The 25154-nt window shown below is 38.7% G+C and overlaps 1 protein-coding gene across 1 annotated transcript; it reads right to left on the bottom strand.

Moving 5' to 3' along the window:
• Positions 1 to 24635, bottom strand: LOC121426631 (cyclin-dependent kinase 12-like). The gene is made up of 8 exons (XM_041622993.1): positions 23804 to 24635; positions 9742 to 10467; positions 8408 to 9318; positions 7794 to 7964; positions 7287 to 7477; positions 4952 to 5307; positions 4254 to 4385; positions 1 to 3821 (listed from the first exon to the last, which is right to left on the bottom strand). The coding sequence occupies exons 2-8, from the start codon at positions 10395 to 10397 to the stop codon at positions 2447 to 2449; spliced, it is 3792 nt and encodes a 1263-aa protein (XP_041478927.1). The 5' UTR covers positions 10398 to 10467; positions 23804 to 24635; the 3' UTR covers positions 1 to 2446.
• Between the last annotated feature and the right edge of the window lie 519 nt (positions 24636 to 25154).

The following is a 25154-nucleotide window of genomic DNA, read 5'->3' on the forward strand; positions in this document are numbered from 1 at the left end:
TGTCATTTACATATTTTTAATTTCTTTCTTTGCTTATCAACACATCACAGAAATTTCAATTTTCCTTACGATTTACATATTACACTTGCACTGGTTTGCAAAGTAACTTTTGTCTCTGATTAACATCTGACTGGCTTAAAAAATATCTAGAGGAGAAAATCTTTATAATTACAGCTCTTAATATGGCCAGCTCATAAGAATATCTTCTTGTGTGACATCAAAAAAAGCAAAGTGCATAAAGCACACACAGAGTACTATCATCCGAAGTCACACATAAATTTACAAGTTACAAAAATGTTTAAATCATTAGATTCTTAGCTTTCATCTAAAATCAGGATCTATATTACAACTAACTACAAAGAAATAAAGTCTACACATAGATCTCTTGATAACTCTTTCATAAAAAAAAAACATGATGAACAGGTTTCCTTCTAATGAACTAGGAAATACTTCACATCTTGTTTTTAAAAACATGAGGAAAAAGGTGACTGTGTCACCATTAACATAGAATGTAGCTGGAGATGCGACTATATTGGACACTTTAACATTTGACAATATTAAAAGATCCTACCATACTACCCTACTATCAAATCAAATCTCTGATCAGTGTTACTGCTAATTATTATTATATTGTGACCTTTTTTTTAATTTTGGTATAATCTGAAAACTAGTTCCTTCCTCACGCTGCAACAGGCATCTTTAGGTTTGAAACTAAAATTGTGTCATGTTACCTGCAATTTTTTTTTCTTCCAAGGCAAGACCAGGTATATTTAATGGGGGGGGGGGGGGCTAAGTATGCATCTGCATTACGGACTTGTTCATGGCTAAATAATCACGTCACACAGAGTTGTGTTGCAAAGTGCCTAATAAACCTCGATAACATCTTTATCATAATCTATTTAGAAATTATGTAAAATGCAAGAACTTACACATGTAAATATATTAAACAGATTGAAATATAATCACCCTCCTCAGAAAGATATCAATTTAAAAGCTGCCTAGGTAGTGATGCAAAATGAAGATCTGTCTCTCTCTCTGTACCAAGACATCTGCTCTGGGGTGCCGGCCAATAAAGATTCTTCTATTCGGTCTCTGTTTCATTAGATGAGCAATGCTATGGATGAATATCCTAACAGATTATTATCTAAAAATATATCTATTGTATGAGGAACAAAAATAAGAATTTGTCTGCCAACCAAAAAAGATAGGTGACAAACATGAAGTTAAATCTTTAAAAAGTTATGGGGCATTTAGCCAGCATATGCTAAGCTGTTGTAATTTAATCCATCTCATAATATCAAGAATCACACCTTCTTTGTAACAGATAATTTGTTTCTCATTTAAGGTTACCAAGAAATAGGATTGAATGGCTTGCAACATGGCACCGGCATGTGCTGACTAGATTTCTGGTAATGACAGCCCCTTTAGGGATGCCAAGAATTGATAAGAAAGTTTCCTAGAATAGATCCTTTTGCAGACAAAGTTAAAGTAGAAAGTTATCAAAAAGTGTGTTGGAAATTAGATTATTTTTAAATTAGATTTATTTATAGAAATGGATGAACTTCCTATTTCTGTCAAAAAACTTAACATCCTGACCACTTCAAATTGGATGCATTCTCAATTAATGGGATGAAACGGAACTTAAATTATAATTTGATAACTGCAATTACTGATAAAGTTATTACCATTAGGTGCCGTCCCTTTTTCACAGGAATTTTGGGTAGAAAGAAATAACAAGATCATCTCTGATTTATCCCGTTATGATATTTTCATTATTCCCCATCAAGAATATTGCAATCATTTCCTCTTTACTAAGGCTGGACAATACTGATTATGGCCAGCAGAAATATGGAGACTTATCATTCCAAATGAATAATCGTCAAATAATCTCAAACAATGGTCACTGTACTGCCCATTTTATTTTCGATAGCCAATTTTATAAAAAGGCAAATCCAATGGAGCTGGAATTAAAAACATGTGGTCTTGCCATATATCTAAAACTTGATAGAAGGAATAATTTCTCTGAAAAAACTTTGTTTACGATACTCTATAACATACAATTGGCAACTACGCATGTTTCATTAGGTCAAGCTCACTTAACTTGATACAATCCTACTTTCTTTTCTGTTGAGGGCTTCTGCTACATGTAATTTAGTTTGTTTAAATCTTGTAGTGCAAAACATGAGAACTTATGACACATGTAGCAAATAATCAGTTACATTGGGTGATTTTGAGATATATTTATAACATAGGAAAGCACAAATCCACTTTTGATAAATATGTCATGTCACACTTTTAAAAAATTTTCATCAGCTGATCCTTCTAGTACAAAACGAGAGATCAAGGGAACATCTAAATAAGACAGTTATCATACCTAAATCATGATATATTCTCGCTGTCTACAAGAAGACTGTAAAAATAAAAGTAACTCTTGTTTTCACAATCATCATGACCATCCTGTCCCTGGCCCTACTGGACCCTTCTTATTACCTCGATGTGATCCCTTGAACCCTCCTCTACCACCCCCTCGATTGAAAGGAAGAGGACCCCAAGTTTTACCCTTGTTCTTCCCTGCAGGGAACAAGTTCCCTCTGTCTCCACTTCCTGATGCCTTGGATGGGTCATCTTTGCAGTACTGTCCACTGGGAAAGATGGGTTTTGAGTGAGGTAGGAAGGGATCCTGAGGTGCACTGTCTGGGGGTGGAAGGGCCGGTTCTGGCGGTGGGGGCAAGTTAGGGTCCACAGGCTGCTGATCGATACCCAGCTCAGATAAACCCTGCTGAGCAATCATCTGCATCAAGGCAGCCTTTACACCGGGAGTCACCAAATTGGTATCTTCTGCATGTTGCTGCTCCTGCTCTTCCGCTTCTGGTGACTCTGGTGGTGGCCCCAGAGGAGTTGGGGGTTTCCAGCTCTGTTGCGAGTCATCCGACACACCAAAATCTGGTCTGGAGTTTTCCCTTGAATATGACATACTGGAAGATTCTCCTCCCTGAGAATTGCCATAATTGTCCGCAAAAGAGCTACGGGAGTCCGAGGGTGGAGTGATGATTGATGTGCTTTGTTGGGCATTTCCATAACCTTTACCCTGACTCGTGACACTAGAGGGGGCTGGGTCAGATGCCCCTTTTGAAGGATTGACTGGTTTACCAAACAGGGCAGAGACATATTGGGCAAGAGAGGTTGCAATTTCCTTAGCATGCTTTTTCTGCTCCGATGATGAAGTCCCAAACACCTGCTCCAGGGCACCACCTGTTCCTTTGGACCCTTCCAAGGCCTTGACAAGCAAATCTGTAGTGACTTCTTTATTAGGCAACGGTGCTGGCTTCGCCTCATCTTCTTTGGACTTTTGTTTGGTTGCATGTGCTGCAATTAAAAGCTGCATGTTCAGGTTCTCCAAGAGCTTGATTGTGGAGGCATCAACTTGCACATTGAGGGTTTCTGCAAGTTTGTTGACATCCAGCTGGGGCTGAGCCTGTAGCAGGTTTATCAACTTGGCAAGCTTCTTTTCTCCTGACCCTTTCCCTCCATCTCCCGAAGGATCCTTACTCTCTTTGGAGGCTTGGGGTGTGTTGGACCGACTTGGGGCTCTGCTTCCTCTCTTTGAGCTACCTGACTCTTCTGACCCTAGTCCAGGTATATGAGTAGCTTCTTCCTCGGTTACTGCAGGAGGCAGGGGCTCTTTGCGACTGGATTTAGAGTGGCTTTGCTCCGTCCCATTGCCTGCTCGATTCTGAGCAGCTGCCTGCTGCTGTTGCTGCCTTTCCTGTCGCCGTCTGCGCTTACTCCACAGTTCATGGCAATCCTGCCAATGTGGCAAGCTGGAAGATACAGTGAATCAAAGTGTAGAACCAGTCAAGATATGAAATACATTAACAAGTACAATACAAAACGGCATGGACAAAGAATTTTAAACTCTTCCCCCTTTCATCCAAAGTATCACATTCTAAGTTTACAGATATGTTAAATGAAAATATCTTGTTTTTGTAGATTAGTAAAATTATCTTGGTTTACACACTGATCTTCTGTGGTGTCTGCTTCAAAGCACATTTCATACCGTCTACCTTCTTGGGTCTATTTCATAAAGTCATGATAAGTCCAACTTAACTGAAATCCCATGGAAATATAAGTCTGTATTAACACGATGAGTTCTGAATGAATATTAAAATCTAACTCCGGTTTTAAACTCAAAACCGTGTAACATAATTACAATTATATCAACTGTGGTGGGGTGTACATAACAAAGAACTTACTCTGGCTGGGTCAGTTTTCCTGGGTTGATAGCCTGCAGCCAGATACAGTTCAGCGCATCTTCAGCAGTGGTTCTCTTATCAGGGTCAAGGGTCAACATTCCATCTAATAGATCAAGGGCATCTTTGGGTAACCTTGGGTTGAAAGAAAACAGATCATATCCATAGAAATAATAGAATACTATACAACTTATTTCACACATGTGATAACCCCTTTTACCTTTGAACTTGTAACCCCTAAAGGTTGATAAGATCTTCACTCCTAAATATATTACATAGACAAAGTAATTGGAAGTTGTCTCGACATTGGTTGAAAAACACAATTTGCATTGACTTTGTACACAAAATCACGTTTTTGAGCAATTTTTGGTCTGGCATACACTTACATAATGTTGCGTGATTTCGGAACCACGTACCTGGGTTACGCAAAATTGGTCTCAAAAGTTGCGCAAGTCTTGAAATTTAAAAGTAAGTGAGCGGCGCGGTAAAAAAAAATTTGCGTGCCGAAAATATTGCGCGACTCTGGGGGAGGGGGGGGGCTCCGAGCCCCCGGGCCGAGAAAGGGTTAAGATCAAATCCTACCAAAAACTCTTAAAGTTTAAAGATAATAAAAAATGCATTTGAAAAAAAAAATAAAAATGCATAAACAAAGAATTTCAATACTTTCTGAACAAGAGGTATTGCTAAATAAGTAAACTTACAAGGAGAATTCTTCTCTGAGCCTACGGTTATACATCTTCTTGGGCTTCATGGTGTTGAAGAGGGGTAAGCGAATGACTTCCGGCCAGACTGCTGGGGTAGGTGTGCCACAGATCCTGCTGATCAGCTCCAGCTGGGCCAACTCCTGGTTGGCCTGGAAAATGGGTCTTTGTGTGAAGAGCTCCCCAAGGATACAGCCGCAGCTCCAGACATCTACTGCTGGACCATAACGCTCTTCTCCGAGCAGGAGTTCTGGTGGCCGGTACCAGAGGGTGATGACTTTGTTGGTGTAAGGCCTGGTCTTGTCATCAGCATGGTACAATCTTGCTAAACCAAAGTCAGCCAGCTTGATATGGCCCTGTCAGAAAAAAAGTAGGAGAAATTCAATGAATGATGCATCTTGAATAAAAAGACACAAATACAAATTCATTCATTTCACTACCTAGAGCATTCGGTGGGTCAATTGCAATGGAGTGAAAAATGCAAAGATTGGCAAATACAAATACACATTTCAAACTTGCGAGTTGCTTCCCCCGCCCCCCTCACTGTTCTTTCTATTCTTAGAATATTGTGTTTTAAAATAGCAGATTAATGTTAGTGGTCATTTTTGGAAAAATCTAAAATAAGTGTCAGTTGATTCTGTGGACAATCCTCTACTCCAGTAGGTATGTCATATCATACCCGATAATGCTTTTTTTATTAACACTTTGTCAATAAAATTTATTCTTTACAGCAGTTTTTTGGTGTGTCATACATCTCTGGTACATGTAAGCAGACAAAGTCATTACATCAAATAATTATTTTTTATGTATGATGGTGGTCCCCAATTCTGCGCACCTAACAATTGGACTTAAGATTTAACATGAATTTTGTTTTATTTCACAAAATATTTCCTTTAATAATGTCCCTTAAGTGTACGAAATATCTCATACAAATTTGAAATATAGGATTTCCTTGGAAAAAAAACCTAGGGCAGTCATTTTCAGATTGAAAAAAATTGGTACCCCATGTCTAAGCACCTATTCACTTTGCACACGATTCGGATATTTTGATGAGAAGGGCGGCATTTTTGAAACCGTCTCATGTAATGACCAAAATTCATTATTTTTCCAACATTTTGAGTCGGATTTTTTAATGAATATCTGTCTATATGTTGCACGTGTAAAGTTTGTGTTCGTTGCGTATCTTCTTTTATTAGAATCGCGCAGATAAGCGTGTGCACAGACAAGGGGGACTGCGCAGACTTGGGGGAACTTGCCATACAGTGCATACAGCTTCTTTGTTACAGTGTTATAATTCTGCTCATGGGGCTTCTTTTAATAGAATTATTCAGGTAACATGTGCATGAACTCTGCTTGAGGGGACCTACATGTACATTAACCTCAAGTCAACAACAAATCCATGTAGGGGGAGATGACAAGATAATGGCCCTACATGAGTCATCATGCCTTGATCAAGTTCATGCAAAGTAACTTAATCCTTCTATTCAAGGCTTTCAACAGACAGGGGCCCGTATTCTGAAGTCAGGTTTAACTCAGACCATGGTCTATCTCTGTGCTAAAATTATGGGGAACAAAGAATTCAACCATTCTTTTCACATTGTATATTTCTTATGTTTATCATTGTTTCCTTTTGATTTCATATTGAAAAAAAATATCTGAATATACTTCAGTTATCATTCCCAGATAATTTGAGTTTCATTTGAGTTAATAAATTGGATGTGTATTGTTAGGGATTTGTGCCCCCAATTGGCTCTCCATAGTTAAACCACAACTTTAAACCAAGGTTTAATTCAAACCAGACTTCAGAATACGTACCAGGATGTTTAGTGATTAGATACCATGCAAACTTATTTGTAGTGCCTGAGCATATAAGAACCTGTAGAACTACAATAAACTGGTACTGCTCTTTTACAATGACTCGAGTGTTCAACATGTTGAAGTGGAAGGGTGTGAAAGGAGCAAAAGTCTTGTAATATCATATGGGGAGATGCCCACATACCATGGGATTGTTTTCTGAAGTCCAGTGAAACTTTTTTAATATGGTCTAACTCGTGCTAAAATTGTGGGAAGTTGAAATTGTCAACAATATTTCTTTGTATGTTTCTTGTGTTTTCAGTTCTCTTTGCTCAAAGAAAGCTATTTTAGTTGTCAATTCAAAGACAGTTATGGATGAATTTGAGTGTCAAATCAGCTGATAATTTGATCCTGTACTGTTTTGTGTCCTGTGCCACAACTGGCATTCCATAGTGGAACCATTACCTGAGCGAAGAGTTTAAATCAAAACCAGAGTTCAGAACAGGGGCCTATATACTTCACAACACTCTGTATGAATTACCTTGTTATTCAGTAAGATATTAGAACATTTAATATCTCTGTGCAGGAAGTTCCTCTTGTGACAGTAGTTCAGGCCATCAAGAAGTTGCTTCATGAAGCTACGGACATGTTCCTCGCTGAAGTTCACAAGTCCTGATTCTAGTAGTCCCATCAGATCATGGTCCATGTACTCAAATACCAGGTAGAAGGCTCCTGTTCAGATCATTAATGAAATGTCATTATTTTAGTGTGATCAGATGAAATAGTCCAATTAAAATAGTAGCCTTAGGAACACATATCAATTCAGCATAATTTTTTGTCATAACTTATTCTAGAGCAATCACCATGCAACCAAAATTTGAAAACCATCCAATTCAAATCTCTTCTTATCAAACAAGACCACAAATCAAATCGGTTGCAGGTAAATGTGGAAGTGGCTTATTTAGAGATTTCCTCTGATATCTAAATGCGATTTTTAGTCAGATTTCAATCTTTGCGAAACATGCCCTGGCTTAAAACACAAACTCACCTTTGTCCTTTTTAAAGTCAAGTGCATCCTGTTTATCCGTGACAATTTCATGGAGCCTGACTACACTGTCATGGTTCAACTGCCTCAGGATCTTAATCTCTCTGACGGCTGTGATTGGAAAGCCCTCTTTCTCATTGTCTGTCCTCACCTTTTTCAAAGCTACCAGTTCACCTGTGGACAAGAGGAGATGAGGGACAAAGAACGATGGAAAAAGCAGTTAGTAAAGTATACCCTGGGACAGTATAAAAAAAAGAAATTAGCCTTTCATTCATTAATGAACTATGAAGAAATATCCTTCATGAGAAAATGATAAAGGCTTGTTATCATGCAAAAAGAATACAGGTATTTTATTGATTTTAAAAGATTAAGCTTGTGTTTCATACATGTAAAGCTGCTCATACATGTACATTAACAAATGATTTTATGCACAACGTTACGTGCAACTGGATATGTTCATTTTGACACCCCATTCATGTGGACATATCATCCTACAAAAGCCAAGTAAGTTTAGATAAATAATGCGCATTTATCTTTTTATTGCTAGAAGAGCTGTATATTAACATGCATTATGTTTTGTTTCCTTGACATTGATTAAAGGCAACACCCCGTCTCACCTGTATCTTTGTCCCGAGCCTTATACACTTGGCCATAGGTTCCTTCTCCAATCTGGTTGATGATCTCGAAGACATCAACACACCTCTCTCCCCAATCCAAGGAGCTTCCAGCTAACTTTGCCCTCCGCTGTCTGATCATCTCCCGCTTCCCAAGGTCAACCTTAGATTCTTTCGCCTCCTTCTCCTTGGTCTTTGACCGTGGCTGCGTCTGAGGTGATGGAGTGTCCACTGGCGATTCTTCAGGAGTTGGAGCCATCGGAGGGAGTGGAAGATCTGATATTGATGTCCTTGATCTTGCTCGATCCCTGGATAGATTTCGCATCCGCTCTGCAACATCACCTTTATCTTTCACCACTCTCATAGGACTGTCCACTGCATCTATCGTAGGCGGGAGGGGCAAAGGTGGTTTTGCTGGAGCTTGCCTTGGGGGAGGAGAGGATCTTTTTGGTTCAGGTTCAGGTGCTGGGACAGGAGACGGCACAACTGGTTTTATTTCTTTCTTTATAACAAGGCCTCTATCTGGCAATTCCACAACTGTCCGCTGAGGTGAGGCAGTTTCCTTCTCCTTCAGGTCATTTTTAATTGTAAAAATCATTGGGCTTTCTGGCTTTGGCATTTTGACCTTGACAGGTTCTGGCATTGGTTCTGGAGAAGGTTCCTTCTCCTGTTTGACTTCCTTGGTCTTCACAGCCTGAATATTTTTCTTCCTGTACTTGAGGACTTCTCCTCCAATGGAAGAATGATACTTGGTAGCAGGAAAATCAAGTGAAGGGCTCCGTGCCCGTTTCTTGCTACGATAAGGCGGAGGTGAAGGGGATCTGGACGGAGTGTGTTTAGGTCTTCGGTAAGGACTGCCACTGGGAGACCGGGATACCTTCTGATGCTTCTTCCTGCTTTTAGTTTTAGATTTGCTTTTGTTAGTTCAGGAGAGAATGCCATGTTAGACACAAGATATAACATAAATAATCATTTGTTCTCCTGACAGGATAGCCATTTCATACATGTTTGGTTAACATTGTATTCTACTTTCTCAAATGCCGTTTTCTTACACATCTTCCTCTATTTGTCTGAGCACAAAATAATTGCTGAAGTGCATACAACATAGCTCAACACATTTCTCTTCTAGCAACTCCTCACTCATTTCATATGCAAAAATGCCAAAGGATCATGGTTTTGTTTTAAGAAAACTGTTATGTGGCTAAATGTAAACAACTGTTAGCAAGATCATTACAATAAATATTTGCAAATATTTTGCAATCTGATAACTGAAAAAGCATGTACATATTAAAGTTTGACCTCCAAAGATGGGTAAAGCTGGCCTTGCATTGACTTACCTGTAGGAGGGACTTCTACTTCTTGACTTGTTGCTTTGCCTGGACATCTGGTAATAGTCCGGACTTGGACTTCTGTTCTTCCTGCTTCTCATAGGCGATTTCCTATACTTTTGCTTACTCTTTGATTGTTTAGATCGCTTTGGAGATGCCGAGTACCTGGGTGGTGGACTGTGGTATCTGGTTGGAGGAGGGGGAGAGCTTTGATAAGCCCTTGGCCTAGAGGCTTCATTGGATCTTCCATGTCTGGAAGATGAGTAACTCTTTTGCGACACAGGGTAAGGTTCAGGGGAGGGCGGCCTTCTTGAGGAAGAACTCCTAGAGTTTGAAGAATGCGGAGAATCCCTCCCTTGTTGAGTCGCATAATTTTTAATCGCCGTTGCTGGGGACACATGTCTCCGTTTCTTCGGAGGGTCAGGGGACGGTCTACTCTTCTGCGGTGGCGGAGAAGGTACGGGGCTTAAAGAATAGTCCTCACTACTAATATCGTCATACTCTACCAAAGGTTTAACAACTTGTTCCTTGACCTTGTCCCGCGAGCGTTTACTTTTGTGTCGTCCAGACTTTGAGGACTTGCTATGTTTCCTCTTGCTAGGGCTATCTCTGTGTTCATGATAATAACTGGGGCTTCCACCCCGATTCTTATGACTGCTTGGCATATTGTATTTTATGTGTTGGCACACGTCTTTCACCTTTCAGTCAGTCACTCACATGTAATCCTGTGTTCACCTGCAGAAGAGAAAATGAAAATTCGAAAGGTGAGTCTAACGATCAAAGGTAAACAAAAGACAACAAAGCTGTGAAGAATGTAGAAAAAGATATTTTTATCATTTGATTGTATTATATTACATTTGGATAGTCATTTTGTTGGATTCTGTCCAACGTTTGTGATCATCAACACAATTTGATGTTTAACTTGAAAACTTATGGCAATGCAAGCCAGCTGCATTACAGCCTACAAGTTATGGCATCTTTGTCAAGAATTCAATCATTGGGTGAGATCCAAAGATGAAAATCAAGACAATGAGTTCATTGAAATGTATTGAACAATGTGCAACATACAGCAGCGAAAACATGAACTTCATGTACAATGTGGTCTATGTTTTTGTAGATCATAGGTTCATGTACATGTGACATAATCTCATACATGTAGCACCTTCCCTCACAGGATAGAATGCGTCCAAACAGAATTATCAGAGCTGCACCAGCTGCAGATCATGAACACATGCAATTAATGAAATCATGATATCAATGTTTATTGCAACTACTTCATTTATCTTAAAATAAAAATGAAAGTTCTGTAAACTGATTTCGTGAGAAAGTCAGTAAAACCAAGTTTAATTGTCACAATATCGTAGATGTTTATCTTGTACAAATACATTTTTTTTTGCAGTTTTTGTACTTTTATACAATTACATAATATTCGCTGATGTGGTTTACGGTACACCATGTGGAGTGTTATAGAAGCAGTGGATAGAAGAAGAGAGGAAGTGGATAGGCGAGAAAGTGGAGATTTGAGAATAGAGTATTCTATACATAAAATTTGTGAAATCATAGATTACATGTTATTCACACTGGAGATTACCAACACGGATAATCACACATGGGACAGTTTATTATAATTGCTTGAAAAAAAGACCAAATATTTGGGTGGATTGTCAAGCACAGCTCTCATCAATTACATCATTTCTTCCAGAACCCTTTAGTACCTATTTTTTTATAGACACTTGTGTGGTCATTTCATTGAATTCTGAACTCACTTTGAAATCGTCTATACCCAACTGGCATACAATACTACATGTACATATAGACATGTACATCAAACACAGGCCTATACTTGTTTGTTATAAACCACAACAAAGTATGATACATCCTTCATAAATTATTCAGAATATAAGGCAGAAGTCATTACATTTACTTAAAAAAAACATTCAAGCATTATAAATAAACCGGCGGTTGAGCCTTTTGCGCAAATAGGGGGGGGGGGGGGTAGTTCAAAAAAGATTTGACAAAATATTTCCAAATTCATAATTCATATCATACTGTTTTGACATGAACTTAGAGGCCCGTATTCTGATAGCAGGTTTAACTTAAGCTTAGGTTTAAAGTTGTGGCTTAAGTATAAATGGCAAGCCAGAAGTATCAAAATTTTTTGTAAGTTGTATGTTTCTTATGTTTACTGTGCTCTTTTCTGATTCATCGATGGTGAAGACAATCATTCATCTATACTTCCTGGACAATTATGAATGATTTGAGAACCAAATGAGCCATCAGAATACGGGCCAGAATGTATATTTTATAATAAATAATTCTAATTTGAATGGAAAATGATGTGAAACAATGTAACATTTCAGTCCAGAAAGACAGAAGATTCACATCTTCATCAGCTACTAGTATTACAAAAAATATGAAAATATTGACTGGTACCGATAAACAAATTTATCCACATTTTCATGCATGACATTCTTATTTTACATCCGATTTTGATGAAATTTTCAGCATTGTGCTTGTCTGATTTTCTCTATTGATTCAAATCAACATTTTTCTGGGGTGGACTTGACCTTTAAGAACTACGCAATCAAAGGAATTGGTCATTTTTTACACCTTACAAGATCACAACATTGAGTTTAGGACCTACACGTACAAGCAGTTTAAACCTCTTTTACCCGGTCAATATCCATGTAAATTTTTATTAAATTTTAAATAATACTTCAGATTGGTGTACTCAAAATGAAAAATCTATTCATACTGCTACATGTATTTCAAATGTGAGAAATGGTGTGAATTTTTTTCTTCAAAATTTATGTATACTATTACATGTAGTAGCCCAATGCAACAATTCCAAGAGAATAAAAGAAAAACATCCCACTTGGAAGCGATCGCAAAAATTGATCAATATCCAGGGAATAATTTTGCTCTACAATTTTGAATAACATTTTGGGTCATAAGAGAAAAGCTCTCAACTAAGTAAAGTACAGTCCTATGTAAAAGACAAAAGACTTTATGCATAGCAATCTTCCAAAAATATGGAGCAAACTGTGATGCGATATTCGCTGTAATCCTGCAGTGGAGTAACTAAAAGTGCAAACAAGATGGATGCTCCCATAAAGTATGCAACTTGGATTATAACTGCTCGGGCTGATGAACTCAAGCAAGAAAATCCAGAAATCCCACTCATGTACTATTGTTTTTCTCTATTTGGCTGATTATATACATGTAGTGTATCATGCGCAAGTCTCCAAAAGATCTAGATAAGTAAATAAAGGCCTGAACAGTGGTTGATATTCAGTCTATAATGGCCCAAATTCACACAGGTGGTTTTGAAAACCCACGGTTGAATCCATGGTTTATGCATATTTAGTGTATGAATTATGCTAAATTTAGCGCGTATCGGGCGCATGTATAAAAAATGTCCAATGCTGATGCACGCTTTTGTCACAGTGCGCTAAATTGACGCCTATTACCATGGTTACATACGCTATTTTATTCATGAGTCCACTGTTTGAAGAGTCGACTCATTAATTCAAGACAGTGGACTCATTAATAAAATAGCGTGGATAACCACAGCAACAGGCGTCAATCGGGCGCACTGTAACAATAGTGCGCATCAGCATTGGACATTTTTTTAATATAAAATGAACATAATTTATACAAGAAATCTGCATAAACCATGGACTCAACCTTGGGTTTTCAAAACCATCTTTGTGAATTTGGGCCAATGAGTTTTGTGACACTGTATTTCTTTTGAATTTTTTTATTTTGGCAATACATAGGTCTCTGCTACAAATTCCAGGTGGGCAATGGTTAAAAAAAAAAAACAGGATGACTCAGGCCTAGCTACATTACAATGAGACTATCATAAATGAATGTAATTACAGTACCATTTGTAACAATAATGCTTTAAACTAGAGACTTTTTTCAATTGTGTGTTGTGTTTTGCAGACTCCACCAGGGGGAAAAAATACACTGGGGCTCCAGCCATTTCGCTAAATGACCTTGATCATGTGACCTACAGGCAGATATTTGTGCAAGACAATGTGATACTTGATAACCCTTAGCCCTATCTAGGCCAATGGGGGGGGCCCTCGGAGGGACTCCGGAAAGATTCGCGCAATATGTTCGCGCCGCTCTCTGACTTTTTTAAATTTCAAGTCTTGCGCATCTTTTGAGACCAAATTTGTGACACCCGGGTACACGATTCCCAAATCAGGCAACATTTTGTAGTTGCATGTCAGACCAAAAATTGCTCAGAAACATTATTTTTTGTACTAAGTCAATGCAAGTTGGGTTTTCAACCAAAATTCATACATGTATGATTATTTTTAGTTTTGCTGGTCTAAATGGATTCATTTTATGCCGTTTATGATCTCAAGTGTCCCTGACAAAGTTCATTAAAAAAACAATGGAAAACAAAAGGTCCAAAAAACAGAGAAATACATTATACATTGTAACAAGTGGAGCGCCTCTAGCAGTCTCACCTGAATCACGCGATTCAATATAGCAGCAGTGCTGACTTTGAAAACTACTATGAAATAATTAGTAAAAAAAAAAATACTATGTTCATTGACAATAAATGACATTCAACCTTGTTCATGCAAACTAAGACTTGTCAGTAATACTTGATTACCCCTATATCCACATTTTATAAACTAAATCTATCAACTTTGAAAATTATGACAGCAATAAATAATTACCTCCGAAACGGTCAAAGTTCAATGACCTTTGACTTTGGTCATGTGACCTTAACCTCACAGAAGATGTTCAATGATACTTGATTTCTCTTATGTCCAAGTTTTATGAACTTTCTTTAAAAATCTTGATTGCTTCAACTTCAAGAAAAAAAATATATGTACAATATTCATTGTGTACAACAAGATACATTAATATTCATCGTAATGAAGATAAAGTAAATCATTGAATACATTACAAATAAAAGCAAGTCACAACTTAGTTTAAACAAGTGGAATGCCTCTGGCCGTCTCACCTGCATCACGCGGTTCAATATAGCAGCAGTGCTGACTTTGCATACTACTCTAACTCGCACAAGATGTTCAGTGATACATGGTTACTCTTATGTCCTCTTTTTATGGACTAGACCAATAAACTTACAGAGATATGATGGTTATTCAACAAAAAACCCCAACATGGCCAAAGTTCATTGACCTTACATGACCTTTGACCTTGATCATGTGACCTGAAACTGGAACAGGATGTTCAGTGATACTTGATTACTCTTATGTACAAGTTTCATGAATCAGATCCATAAACTTTCAAAGTTATGATGGTAATTCAACAGATACACCCAATTCGGCTAAAGTTCATTGACCTTTGACCTTGGACATGTGACCTGAAACACGCACAGGATGTTCAGTGATACTTGGTTACTCTAATGTCCAAGTTTAACGAACTAGACCAATAAACTTTCAAAGTTATGATGGTAATTCAACAGATACCCCCGATTCGGCCAAAGTTCATTGACCCTAAATGACCTTTGACCTTAATCATGAGACCTGAAACTTGCTCAAAATGTTCAGTGATGCTTGATTACTATTATGTCCAAGTTTCATGAATCAGATCCATAAACTTTCAAAGTTATGATGGGAATTCAACAGATATCCCCAATTTGGCCAAAGTTCATTGACCCTAAATGACCTTTGACCTTGATCATGTGACCTGAAACTTGCACAAAATGTTCAGTGATGCTTGATTACTATTATGTCCAAGTTTCATGAATCAGATCCATAAACTTTCAAAGTTATGATGGGAATTCAACAGATATCCCCAATTCGTCCAAAGTTCATTGACCCTAAATGACCTTTGACCTTGGTCATGTGACGTGAAACTCATGCAGGATGTTCATTGATACTTGATTAACCTTATGTCCAAGTTTCATGAACTAGGTCCATATATTTTCTAAGTTATGATGACATTTCAAAAACTTAACCTCAGGTTAAGATTTCGATGTTGATTCCTCCAACATGGTCTAAGTTCATTGACCCTAAATGACCTTTGACCTTGGTCATGTGACATGAAACTCTAATAGGATGTTCAGTAATACTTGATTAACCTTATGGCCAAGTTTTATTAACTAGGTCCATATACTTTCTAAGTTATGATGTCATTTCAAAAACTTAACCTCAGGTTAAGATTTGATGTTGACGCCGCCGCCGCCGCCGTCGCCGTCGGAAAAGCGGCGCCTATAGTCTCACTTTGCTTCGCAGGTGAGACAAAAATGTAAAAGGTCTCCATTTTTTATAATGTAGAATCCCCCTGCCCTTTTTAAATGCAATAAACTTTTAAACAGTTTCATGAACTAGATCAATACACTTTCAGAGTTATGGTTAACAAATACCCTCAACATGGCCAAAGTCCATTGAACTTTGACCTTGGTCATGTGACCTGAAACTAGCACAGGATATTCAGTGATACTTAATTACTCTAATGTCCAATTTATATGAACTAGACCAATAAACTTTCAAAGTTATGATGGTATTTCAACAAATACCCCCAACTTGGCCAAGTTCATTGACCTTAAATGACCTGTAACCTTGATCATGTGACCTGAAACTCGCAAAGTATGTTTAGTGATACTTGATTACTCTTATGTCCAAGTTTCATGATCAGATCAATACAATTTCAAAGTTATAATGGTAATTCAACAGAAACCCCCAACATGGCCAAAGTTCATTGACCTTTGACCTTGGTCATGTGACCTGAAACTCACACTGGATGTTCAGTGATAATTGTGACTCTTACATGTATGTCCAAGTTGTATGAACTAGACCAATAAACTTTCAAAGTTACATACATGTATGATGGTAATAAAACAAATACCCCAAATTTGGCCAAAGTTTATTGACCCTAAATAACCTTCATAACCTTGATCATGTGACCTGAAATTCACACAGGATGTTTAGTGATACTTGATTAACATTATGTCCAAGTTTCATGAACTACATGTAGGTCCATATATTTTTTAAGTAATGATGATATTTCAAAAATGGTGATTCCACAAGGTCAAGGTTTATTGACCCTAAATGACCTTTGACCTTGGTCATTTTACTCAAATTTCGGGCAGGATGTTCAATAACACATGATTAACCTTATGGCCATGAACTAGGTCCCTATACTTTCAAAGTTATTATGTCATTTCAAAAATTTAAGATTTGGTGTTGACACTGCCACCGGAAAAGCGTTGCCTATAGTCACACTCTGATTAGCAGGTGTAACAAAAATAAGAAATTTGTCTGATATTGCCATTTTTTCAGGTACAACTGGCAGAGCTGCCAACCTGAACAAGAACATTTCAGTATTTTCAAGGCTGAAAATCCATATTTTGATGAAGAAATAAGTATTTTCACAGGAATACCATAGGACAAAACTTCAACTGAAACTTAAGAAATCAGTATTTTGCATGAAACCATCAGTATTCTCTATTTTCAGTACTAAATACGGAAAATCAGTACTACTTGGCAGCTCTGATTACTGGCTAAGAACACCACAAAGAATTCTACACTAAAAATTACAACATTTGGTGCTTTATTTAGGAAGTAAGAGGAAAAACTTTTGTAGCTTATGTCCAAGACAACCGGCATGCCAATTTTTGGCCCAATCAAGCGATGGACAGCCAAGATCTCAAGGTGGGGGCCTGGAGGCCCCCCCCCCCCCCCCCGGCATATGATCTCCAAAAATACCCCAGCCTACATGTAGATAGGCCATAGGGCTAAGTCCTCGTTTCATGAACTGAATGTGGATCTATAAACTTCCAGTTATAATGGTAATTCAACGATACCCCCAACATGGCCAAAGTTGACTGACCTTAAATCAAAATGACCTTTGTCATATGACCCAAAACTCACGCAGGATGCTCAATGATAATTGATTACTCTTTTGTCTAAGTTTCATGAACTAGATCTATAAATTTTCAAAGTTATGATAGCAATTCAACAATGACAAGGGCAGTTTGTTGATCCTAAAATGGCCTTTGACCTTGGTCATGTGACCTGGAATTCACACAGGATGTTCAATGATACTTGTTTGCACTTACATGTATGTCCAAGTTTCATGAATTAGATCTATGGAATTTCAAAGTTATGATGGAAATTGAACATATACATGTATCCCCAAAATGACCTTGGTCATGGGACCCGAAACCCAGGCAGGATTTTCAAAGATACACCATTATCCTTTTAATATGTCTAAGTCTCATCAACTAGATCAATAAAACTAAATAGGTTCATTATTGCGGATTGAAATAATCGCTAGAGGGTATTCATTTGTCTCGCAATCTACTATGGTCAACAAGGAAATTCGTGATCACTCTCGCAAAAAGTGTTCACTGGCTTTCTAGGAAATTTGTGATTCACTTTTTTTCACTTTTTGCGAGAGTGATCACGAATTTCCTTGTGACCATAGTAGATTGCGAGACAAATGAATACCCTCTAGCGATTAGATCAATAAACTTTCAAAATTATTACAACATATAAAAATCTTAACAGTGGTAAAGATTTCGATGTTGATTCCCCCAACATGGTCAAGTTGGGTGACTATAAATGACCTTTCACCTTGGTCATGTGACCTGACACCAAGGCAGGATGTTCAGTAATACTGGATTACACTTACATGTATGTCCTAAGTTTCATAAAGTAACTAGAAACTAGGTCCATATACTTTTTAAGTCATGATGACATTTCAAAAACTTAAACCTTGGTTATAAAGATTTTGATTACCCCCCCCAAGGCCCCAACATGGTCGAATTTCAGTGACCATAAATGACCTTTGACCTTGGTCATGTGACCTGAAACTCAGGCAAGATATTCAATAAGACCAGATTACCCTCATGGCCAAGTTTCACGAACTAGGTCCCTATTCATGTACATTTCAAAAACTTAAACTTTAAGATTTCAACATTGATGACGCCAATGTCGCCTTTGCCATTGGAAAAGCGGTGCCTAGTATAATAATCTCGCTCTGCTATACTGGCGAGACAAAAATTAAGGTTTTTGCCTGGACTCAACACATACACAATTTGGTTGCAGCTGCCATAGGATAGGGTTACAGACTGCAAGTGTTGAGGACATATCCACACTACTACTCTAATACTGGACATTTTCTGCCACACATTTTCATGTACAGTCAGTACAGTGGCAGTCAGCAATCTTTGAGCATAGTTATGTTCCAGGTCCAGAACAAATAGAGTGACCAAGCCAGAACAATAGATTCACTGGACCATTTCCTTTGTTCTTGCTCGAGTGTAACATCAAGTGTAAACTGAACGAGGGAAATTAGCATTCCTTGATACGCTAGTCCAAAGACACGAGGGCCGGAAACTTTCCACCTGTCTACCGCAAGCCCACTCATACAGACCAATACATACCATATGATTCTCATCACGACAAATCGGTCAAGAAGGGTCTTGTTAAATGCCTGTTCGACAGAGCAGCACATATTATAACTCACCCGCCTGAACTCCCGAAAGAAAGAGCACACATACGTGGCGCCTTATACAGCAACGGCTACCCACGCCGTTTTATCAAGAACACTTTAAAGAGAAAACAACCACTAAGGGATCAGAAGGTTTTCGAGACTTGTACAGTCTTGCCATACATAGATGGCCTTTCACAACAACTTAAACGCCGATTAGGTCACGGTATCCGAACGGTTTTCCGCTCGGACACCACCTTACACAAACAGCTTGTACACCCCAAAGACCCTATCCCTGATCACAGACGTGATGGCGTAGTATACAACATTCCTTGCCAGGGATGTGACGGGTCTTACATCGGAGAGACAGCCCGACCAATAGTTGAACGCATTTCTGAACACAAGCGCGATGTTCGGTTACAGCGAACCGACACATCCGCGGTGGCAGAACATGCTTGGGAGAAGCAACACCACCCAGATTGGGAGGGTGTACATTGCATTGCCAAAGAAAGACATTGGTATACACGCAGGATTAAGGAGGCTATTAGTATACGTCTTTGTCCCAACAACTTCAACAGAGACAGCGGGATCGACATCCCCGATTTCTGGATGCGAACCATCCGACAGCACAATACCCCCTTACCTGGCAGTGCACGCCGACCCGATCGTTCCCGGCCCCGATCGAGGGACCGCTCAGCTAGTCAACCCCCCGCCCACGGGAAACTAGCGACCCGCCAATTTTTTTGGTCTCATTTGCATATTGCCGACCCACGGCGTATTTGCATATACCCCGGCTTATTTGCATAACTCCTGACCAATCGCACAACGGATCAGTGCCCACCTATTGTTCTCGCGTTCGTGCGTACGGTCTTGGAGGTTAGTATAAATAGAGTACGATATCAGATAATTTTCGTCACTAGATAAAGAGTTGCAGCAGCACTCGAAAGCTCGTGAACTTGTAAGCTAGTGAACACTTTTTGCGAGAGTGATCACAAATTTCCTAGAAAGCCAGTGAACACTTTTTGCGAGAGTAACCACGAATTTCCTTGTTGACCATAGTAGATTGCGAGACAAATGAATACCCTCTAGCGATTATTTCAATCCGCAATAATGAACCTATTTAGTATCAAGTGTAAACTATGCTCAAAGATTGCTCACTGGGTCTGTATATCCTACGAATAGAGGTAGATCACAAATAAAATGGGAGCCAGAATGGACAGGCTAGTGTTACACATGCTGAAAAGGTGTGGAAATTTGTTGAGATATTGTGCCACACCTTTTTCAAATCTTGCAAGAGCCCTGCACACAAATTAAGCACTGCATTCAGCACACTTGGGCCCCCATAACATGAAACTTAGTGAATGATTGTGGAGCTAATTTCTACAATTGATTACATTATCAATCTCTAAATTCAAGATTCTCTGGAAGAGGGCTCTCTGATTTCTGTTTAATTTAAAAAAAAAAAACCCTCCTGGTTTGTGCTAAAATTCAAAATGAAGAAATTAATCACTTTCAAAAGGAAACCCGACCATAAAAAGACAATCCCTGCAATGAATAATAGATACATGTGCTTAAATTACTTTCTAGGCTTGCTAGACATCATTTTGAAAGTTGAAAGAACACGTACAGATATGGTGAGCAACAGACTCACATGCAAGGACAAAAGTTTCTCAGTGCACCAGTTGAGTGAACACTTTATTAGGGGGGTATTCTGAAAAGTCTCATAAGTTTCCTAATAAGTTCCCCATTTAATGGAGCGCTGAATGGACCTCCAAATTCATTTTCTGGAAACTCTATTAGCACTCAATTACCGTAACTCCCTTTAAGGCGACCGCACACCTTACGATCGGTCTGTGACCCGATTTTGGAATAAAACCTAGTAGAATTTGATGCTAATATTGAGACATGGAATATCTTACTGTGTCATGTTTGAAATCATCGAACAAAATACCTGTGTTCAAATCTGACTTTGCTATCATCCTTCTTAGAATAAAAGCAAATTCAATATCTAGTCGTAATGACGTCATAGCAGTCGTACAATTGACTACGGTTTGAAACTAATTTGGCCTTCCCTCCAAAATAAAGGCTTACAATCCAAAATGGTTATATTAGTATTCTTTCAATTAATCTTAACCTCAAATGAAATGATATGGTCCACCCACATTTTCAAAAAAATAGCAAAATGCGACTTGTTCCAAAATCGGATTGCGAACAGTCGTAAGGTGTGCGGTGGTCTTTAGACCACACCCCCACTGAACAGAATTGGCCAATCAAATGCACTCTTACAACATAGAATTTACGCGCAGTGTCTCTTCACTGTGCTGGCTTGCACTGCGCAGTGTGAGGCTCGCTACAAAGAATTTTTGTCTAAAAAATGCTAATATGTTTTCAAAGATTTTTAGAGGTCCCTTTCCCTCTCATTTTTATTGGATATAAAAAAATTGTGACATTCAAGATTTCATACGTCAGGGAAACGATGACAGCACAGCACTCACCATTTCCTTTGGGGTGTTTTATTCTATGAGAGAATAATCATTGAATTATACTATTCTTGTATTTTTATCGTCAGAAACAGGTTTGATTACTCCCTGGCCTGAACATTGCTGCACCGTAGTTTGGTAGTCTCCTTACATTTTGTATATCATGCTTATTGTCACATACTGTGCAAAAAAAAAATACTGTATAATGCTACAAATAAAGAAAATATAGAAAAATAGTAGTCATATTTCCTATGTTCACACAATATCTGTTTCCTTTTTCCCGCTTTCTCATTTCTTCATTACCAAATTCCCTATTCCTTATTTTACTTGTTTCTATAATCATGTACTACCTTCTTTTGTTTCATTCTATACTCAATTCTCTCCCATCCTCTTTTTAGTCACAAAATAGTAAACCGAATTCATAATTACAAGAAATGAAAGCCACACGAGATGACTTTATGAACCTTTAATCACCATTATTTTTTCCCCACTGGAATGTCCGCTAATTGAGCGCTATGAGTCTGAGACTTCAGAATAAGTCTCGTAACTACTCAATTAAGTCTTCGTGCGGTCATAACTTGTACATGTACTATTGCAAGTTTGCGCAACACACCCCTGCCACACATAGTATACTTGTGGAAGAAGATTGAGCTTGGTTGAAAGCTAGACCTGGAAACTTGGCTGCAGCTTTCTGCATTTTTCCAGTACATCCGGTAATAAGGTAATAAGGTAATACTAAAGGGACACTTTTAGCGACTTCTCAGAATACCAAAATGCTAACTGAGCATTAAGTCTGCTCCACGTACAGAATACTGCCCCTGGTCTTTATTTCAGTTTTGCCCTGTTGCGTCCTGTATTTATTTATGAAATCCCTTTAAAGGATACTTGCTTAGGGTACACAATTACACGTAGATCGAGGAGTATTTCTAACAGATATTTTTCAAATCCATATGAACATGGGATCCAACTACATGTAGAAATAATATTGCTTTCATTTGACAATTATGTTCTTGTTGAAAATTGTATATTTTCTTGTCTGTAGCTCTGTATTTTGTACATACAAAGCGATTACTAGGAGAGAATGATTTTATCAAAGCAGCGATCATTTAAAACATGCAATTCTACATATGGTACATGTACATGTAGCTACAAGTGTATCAGCTTGGCTTGATAATGATAGATTCTGTTTTACTGAGTATAGCCACAGGCAATGAATGTAGTATTGTTACAGGTCTTGTTTCAACTACTTTTAAGTTTTTTTCTGCAAGGAGAAAATTCAGCAATTCATTTGAATTATTCCCTCGCTCATTCTCATCACAATATTTGTAGTCCGGTGGCAATGTTCAACTGGATTCTGAAGAGCTAAACAAGTTTTTGATAAAAAATATTTGGAGGTCTCAGTATGTTAAGAAAAGGGGAAAAACAGTCAAGAGCCGAGGTCTAACATTAGGCTAGACCAAAAGCTTCGGTCTCTGTTATGTCGGTTGTTCAGCTGAACTCCGTTGGCTTCACTTACCAAAAACAGAGACCGAAGTTCTAGCGCGATCTGTACAGGGGACTCAATGGCCATAAAGATCGGACAAAACGGGGAAGTGAATTTGCGTGACAGTCGAGGTAAGTCACTGTTTTTGTTCCTTTTAACTTGATTTTTCTCTGTTTTTTGGCAATTAATGCCAAGAGGGAATATTAATTTGCATTTTGGTCGCAATAATTGTCAATTTTTTTATTCATTAAAGACAAAAATTGAAGAGCCCCGACGGGGGGATTTTGCATTGCAAGTCCCCTAATGGTGGCTGCACGATAGCGAGCCGTCTGTGTACGAGGAGAAATTTTTAAAAAATGTTAACTCCTCGAAACAGACGGCTGCCAGCTGTCTAACATATGATTGATTAGGCCTACTAAAATTAAATCTAATAACAGTTGTCAGCATGGTCAGTAAATGCATCCACCCATCCCATCATTCCATGTCATCCTGGCCAGGCTTAAAAATCGAGACATCAGCACTATTTCCAACCCCCCACCCCAAAAAAAAACACAAACATGATGAATCAATTAAGTCAAGGTCTGCAAAAACACATTTGCATTTGTTGATTTGGGGTATTTGAGGAGAGGTGATTGTGATCGTTTTAGTGTCACTCTTAATTGCTTAGAAAATTACTTACACAAAAAAATATTTGAAAAGCATGAGTTTCATTCAAATCTGAAAGTGAAGCACTCAGGAAGAAATCACACGTAGTCTACACACAGTCCATCAATTGCGTTCGATTTGTTCGTCATGTGTTCGTTGACGGTAAAGCTGGCCAGCACTAGTCAGATCACGACAGCGGGCTTTGTCGAACGGTACACCATCACGGAAACGCGCCGGGCTCAGAGGCCCAGGCAAAACCGCTCCGTATGGTCGCCACTCAACAAGCACTGCGCTGCATGCGTGGCGTGTCTACCCCGTCTCTTCCCTTATCGACCAGTACAGTACTGTACCGGTAGCCAACAGCCAGTTGAAATTGTAACCAAAATGTCCAAACAAGCACCGATGTCGAATGAGGAGACGAATATGAATTAGTCAACTGTCCAAGAACTTCAATTCACATGGCGTACATGTAAGAGGCTCCGAGTCCAAGCACAAAATTCATGGTTGTTTCAGTCATAGCACAATTCAAAATCCGTCTAGACGAGTAGCCATTATTCACAGTACATGCACAGTATGTACGGTGTAGTGTTCGTTTATACTGCGTACGTACTGCGTGTACCTTTTGGCAAATGCAGTCAATTTTCCGTGCCGTTTGTTGGTAAAAAATACTGTCGACCTTAACACTTTGGTAGATAAATATTGATGTCAGTTGTAGCATGAATTTCAGAACGTTCAGAAATTAATTAGTATATCGTGATATTCTTGAGCCTACGGAAGATTTGCACGGATATTGTGTAGTACTTTTTTCAATCGTTTCCTCAGATTTCAGACATCTTTGATTTGTCGTTGGAAGTACAACGATATCGCTACGTCACGCACGATCACCGTTAATCGCGATACTTGTCACGGCCGCCGCGGCAGAGGCAAGGCGGTGGGGTGGGGGCCGGGGGGGGGGGGGGGGGTATTGGTTTGTGTTATAATATACATGTAGTATTGGGGTCCCGGATTGGGGTGTCAATCGGTGTTCATGGTGTGGAATAACAAATTTATTTGTAAAGGGCATGACATGGTGGAAAGGGCAACACTTTTATAGAAAGCTGCGAGCGAGCAAAGCAAACAAGCAAAATTCTGACCTTTTTATACATACATCATACACACACATTACATACATCTAATTTTGTGATAAATTTTGAACATATTTACAAGATATGATCAGGGGCGGCGTTTGGGGGGGGGGCAAAGTACCTCCGACTTTTTGAAGTACTGAAAGTGCCCTTTTTACTCAAGAAAAGGGTATTTATCCTTATACCAGGTTCTTCGGAGAGGACCTTAAACTGTTGGTCCCCTGGCTGCTTGCTCACAGGCATTCGTGCGTTCTTAGCAGT

This window comes from Lytechinus variegatus, chromosome 13 (genome assembly GCF_018143015.1).
Source record: "Lytechinus variegatus isolate NC3 chromosome 13, Lvar_3.0, whole genome shotgun sequence".
Taxonomy (NCBI): Eukaryota; Metazoa; Echinodermata; class Echinoidea; order Temnopleuroida; family Toxopneustidae; genus Lytechinus; species Lytechinus variegatus.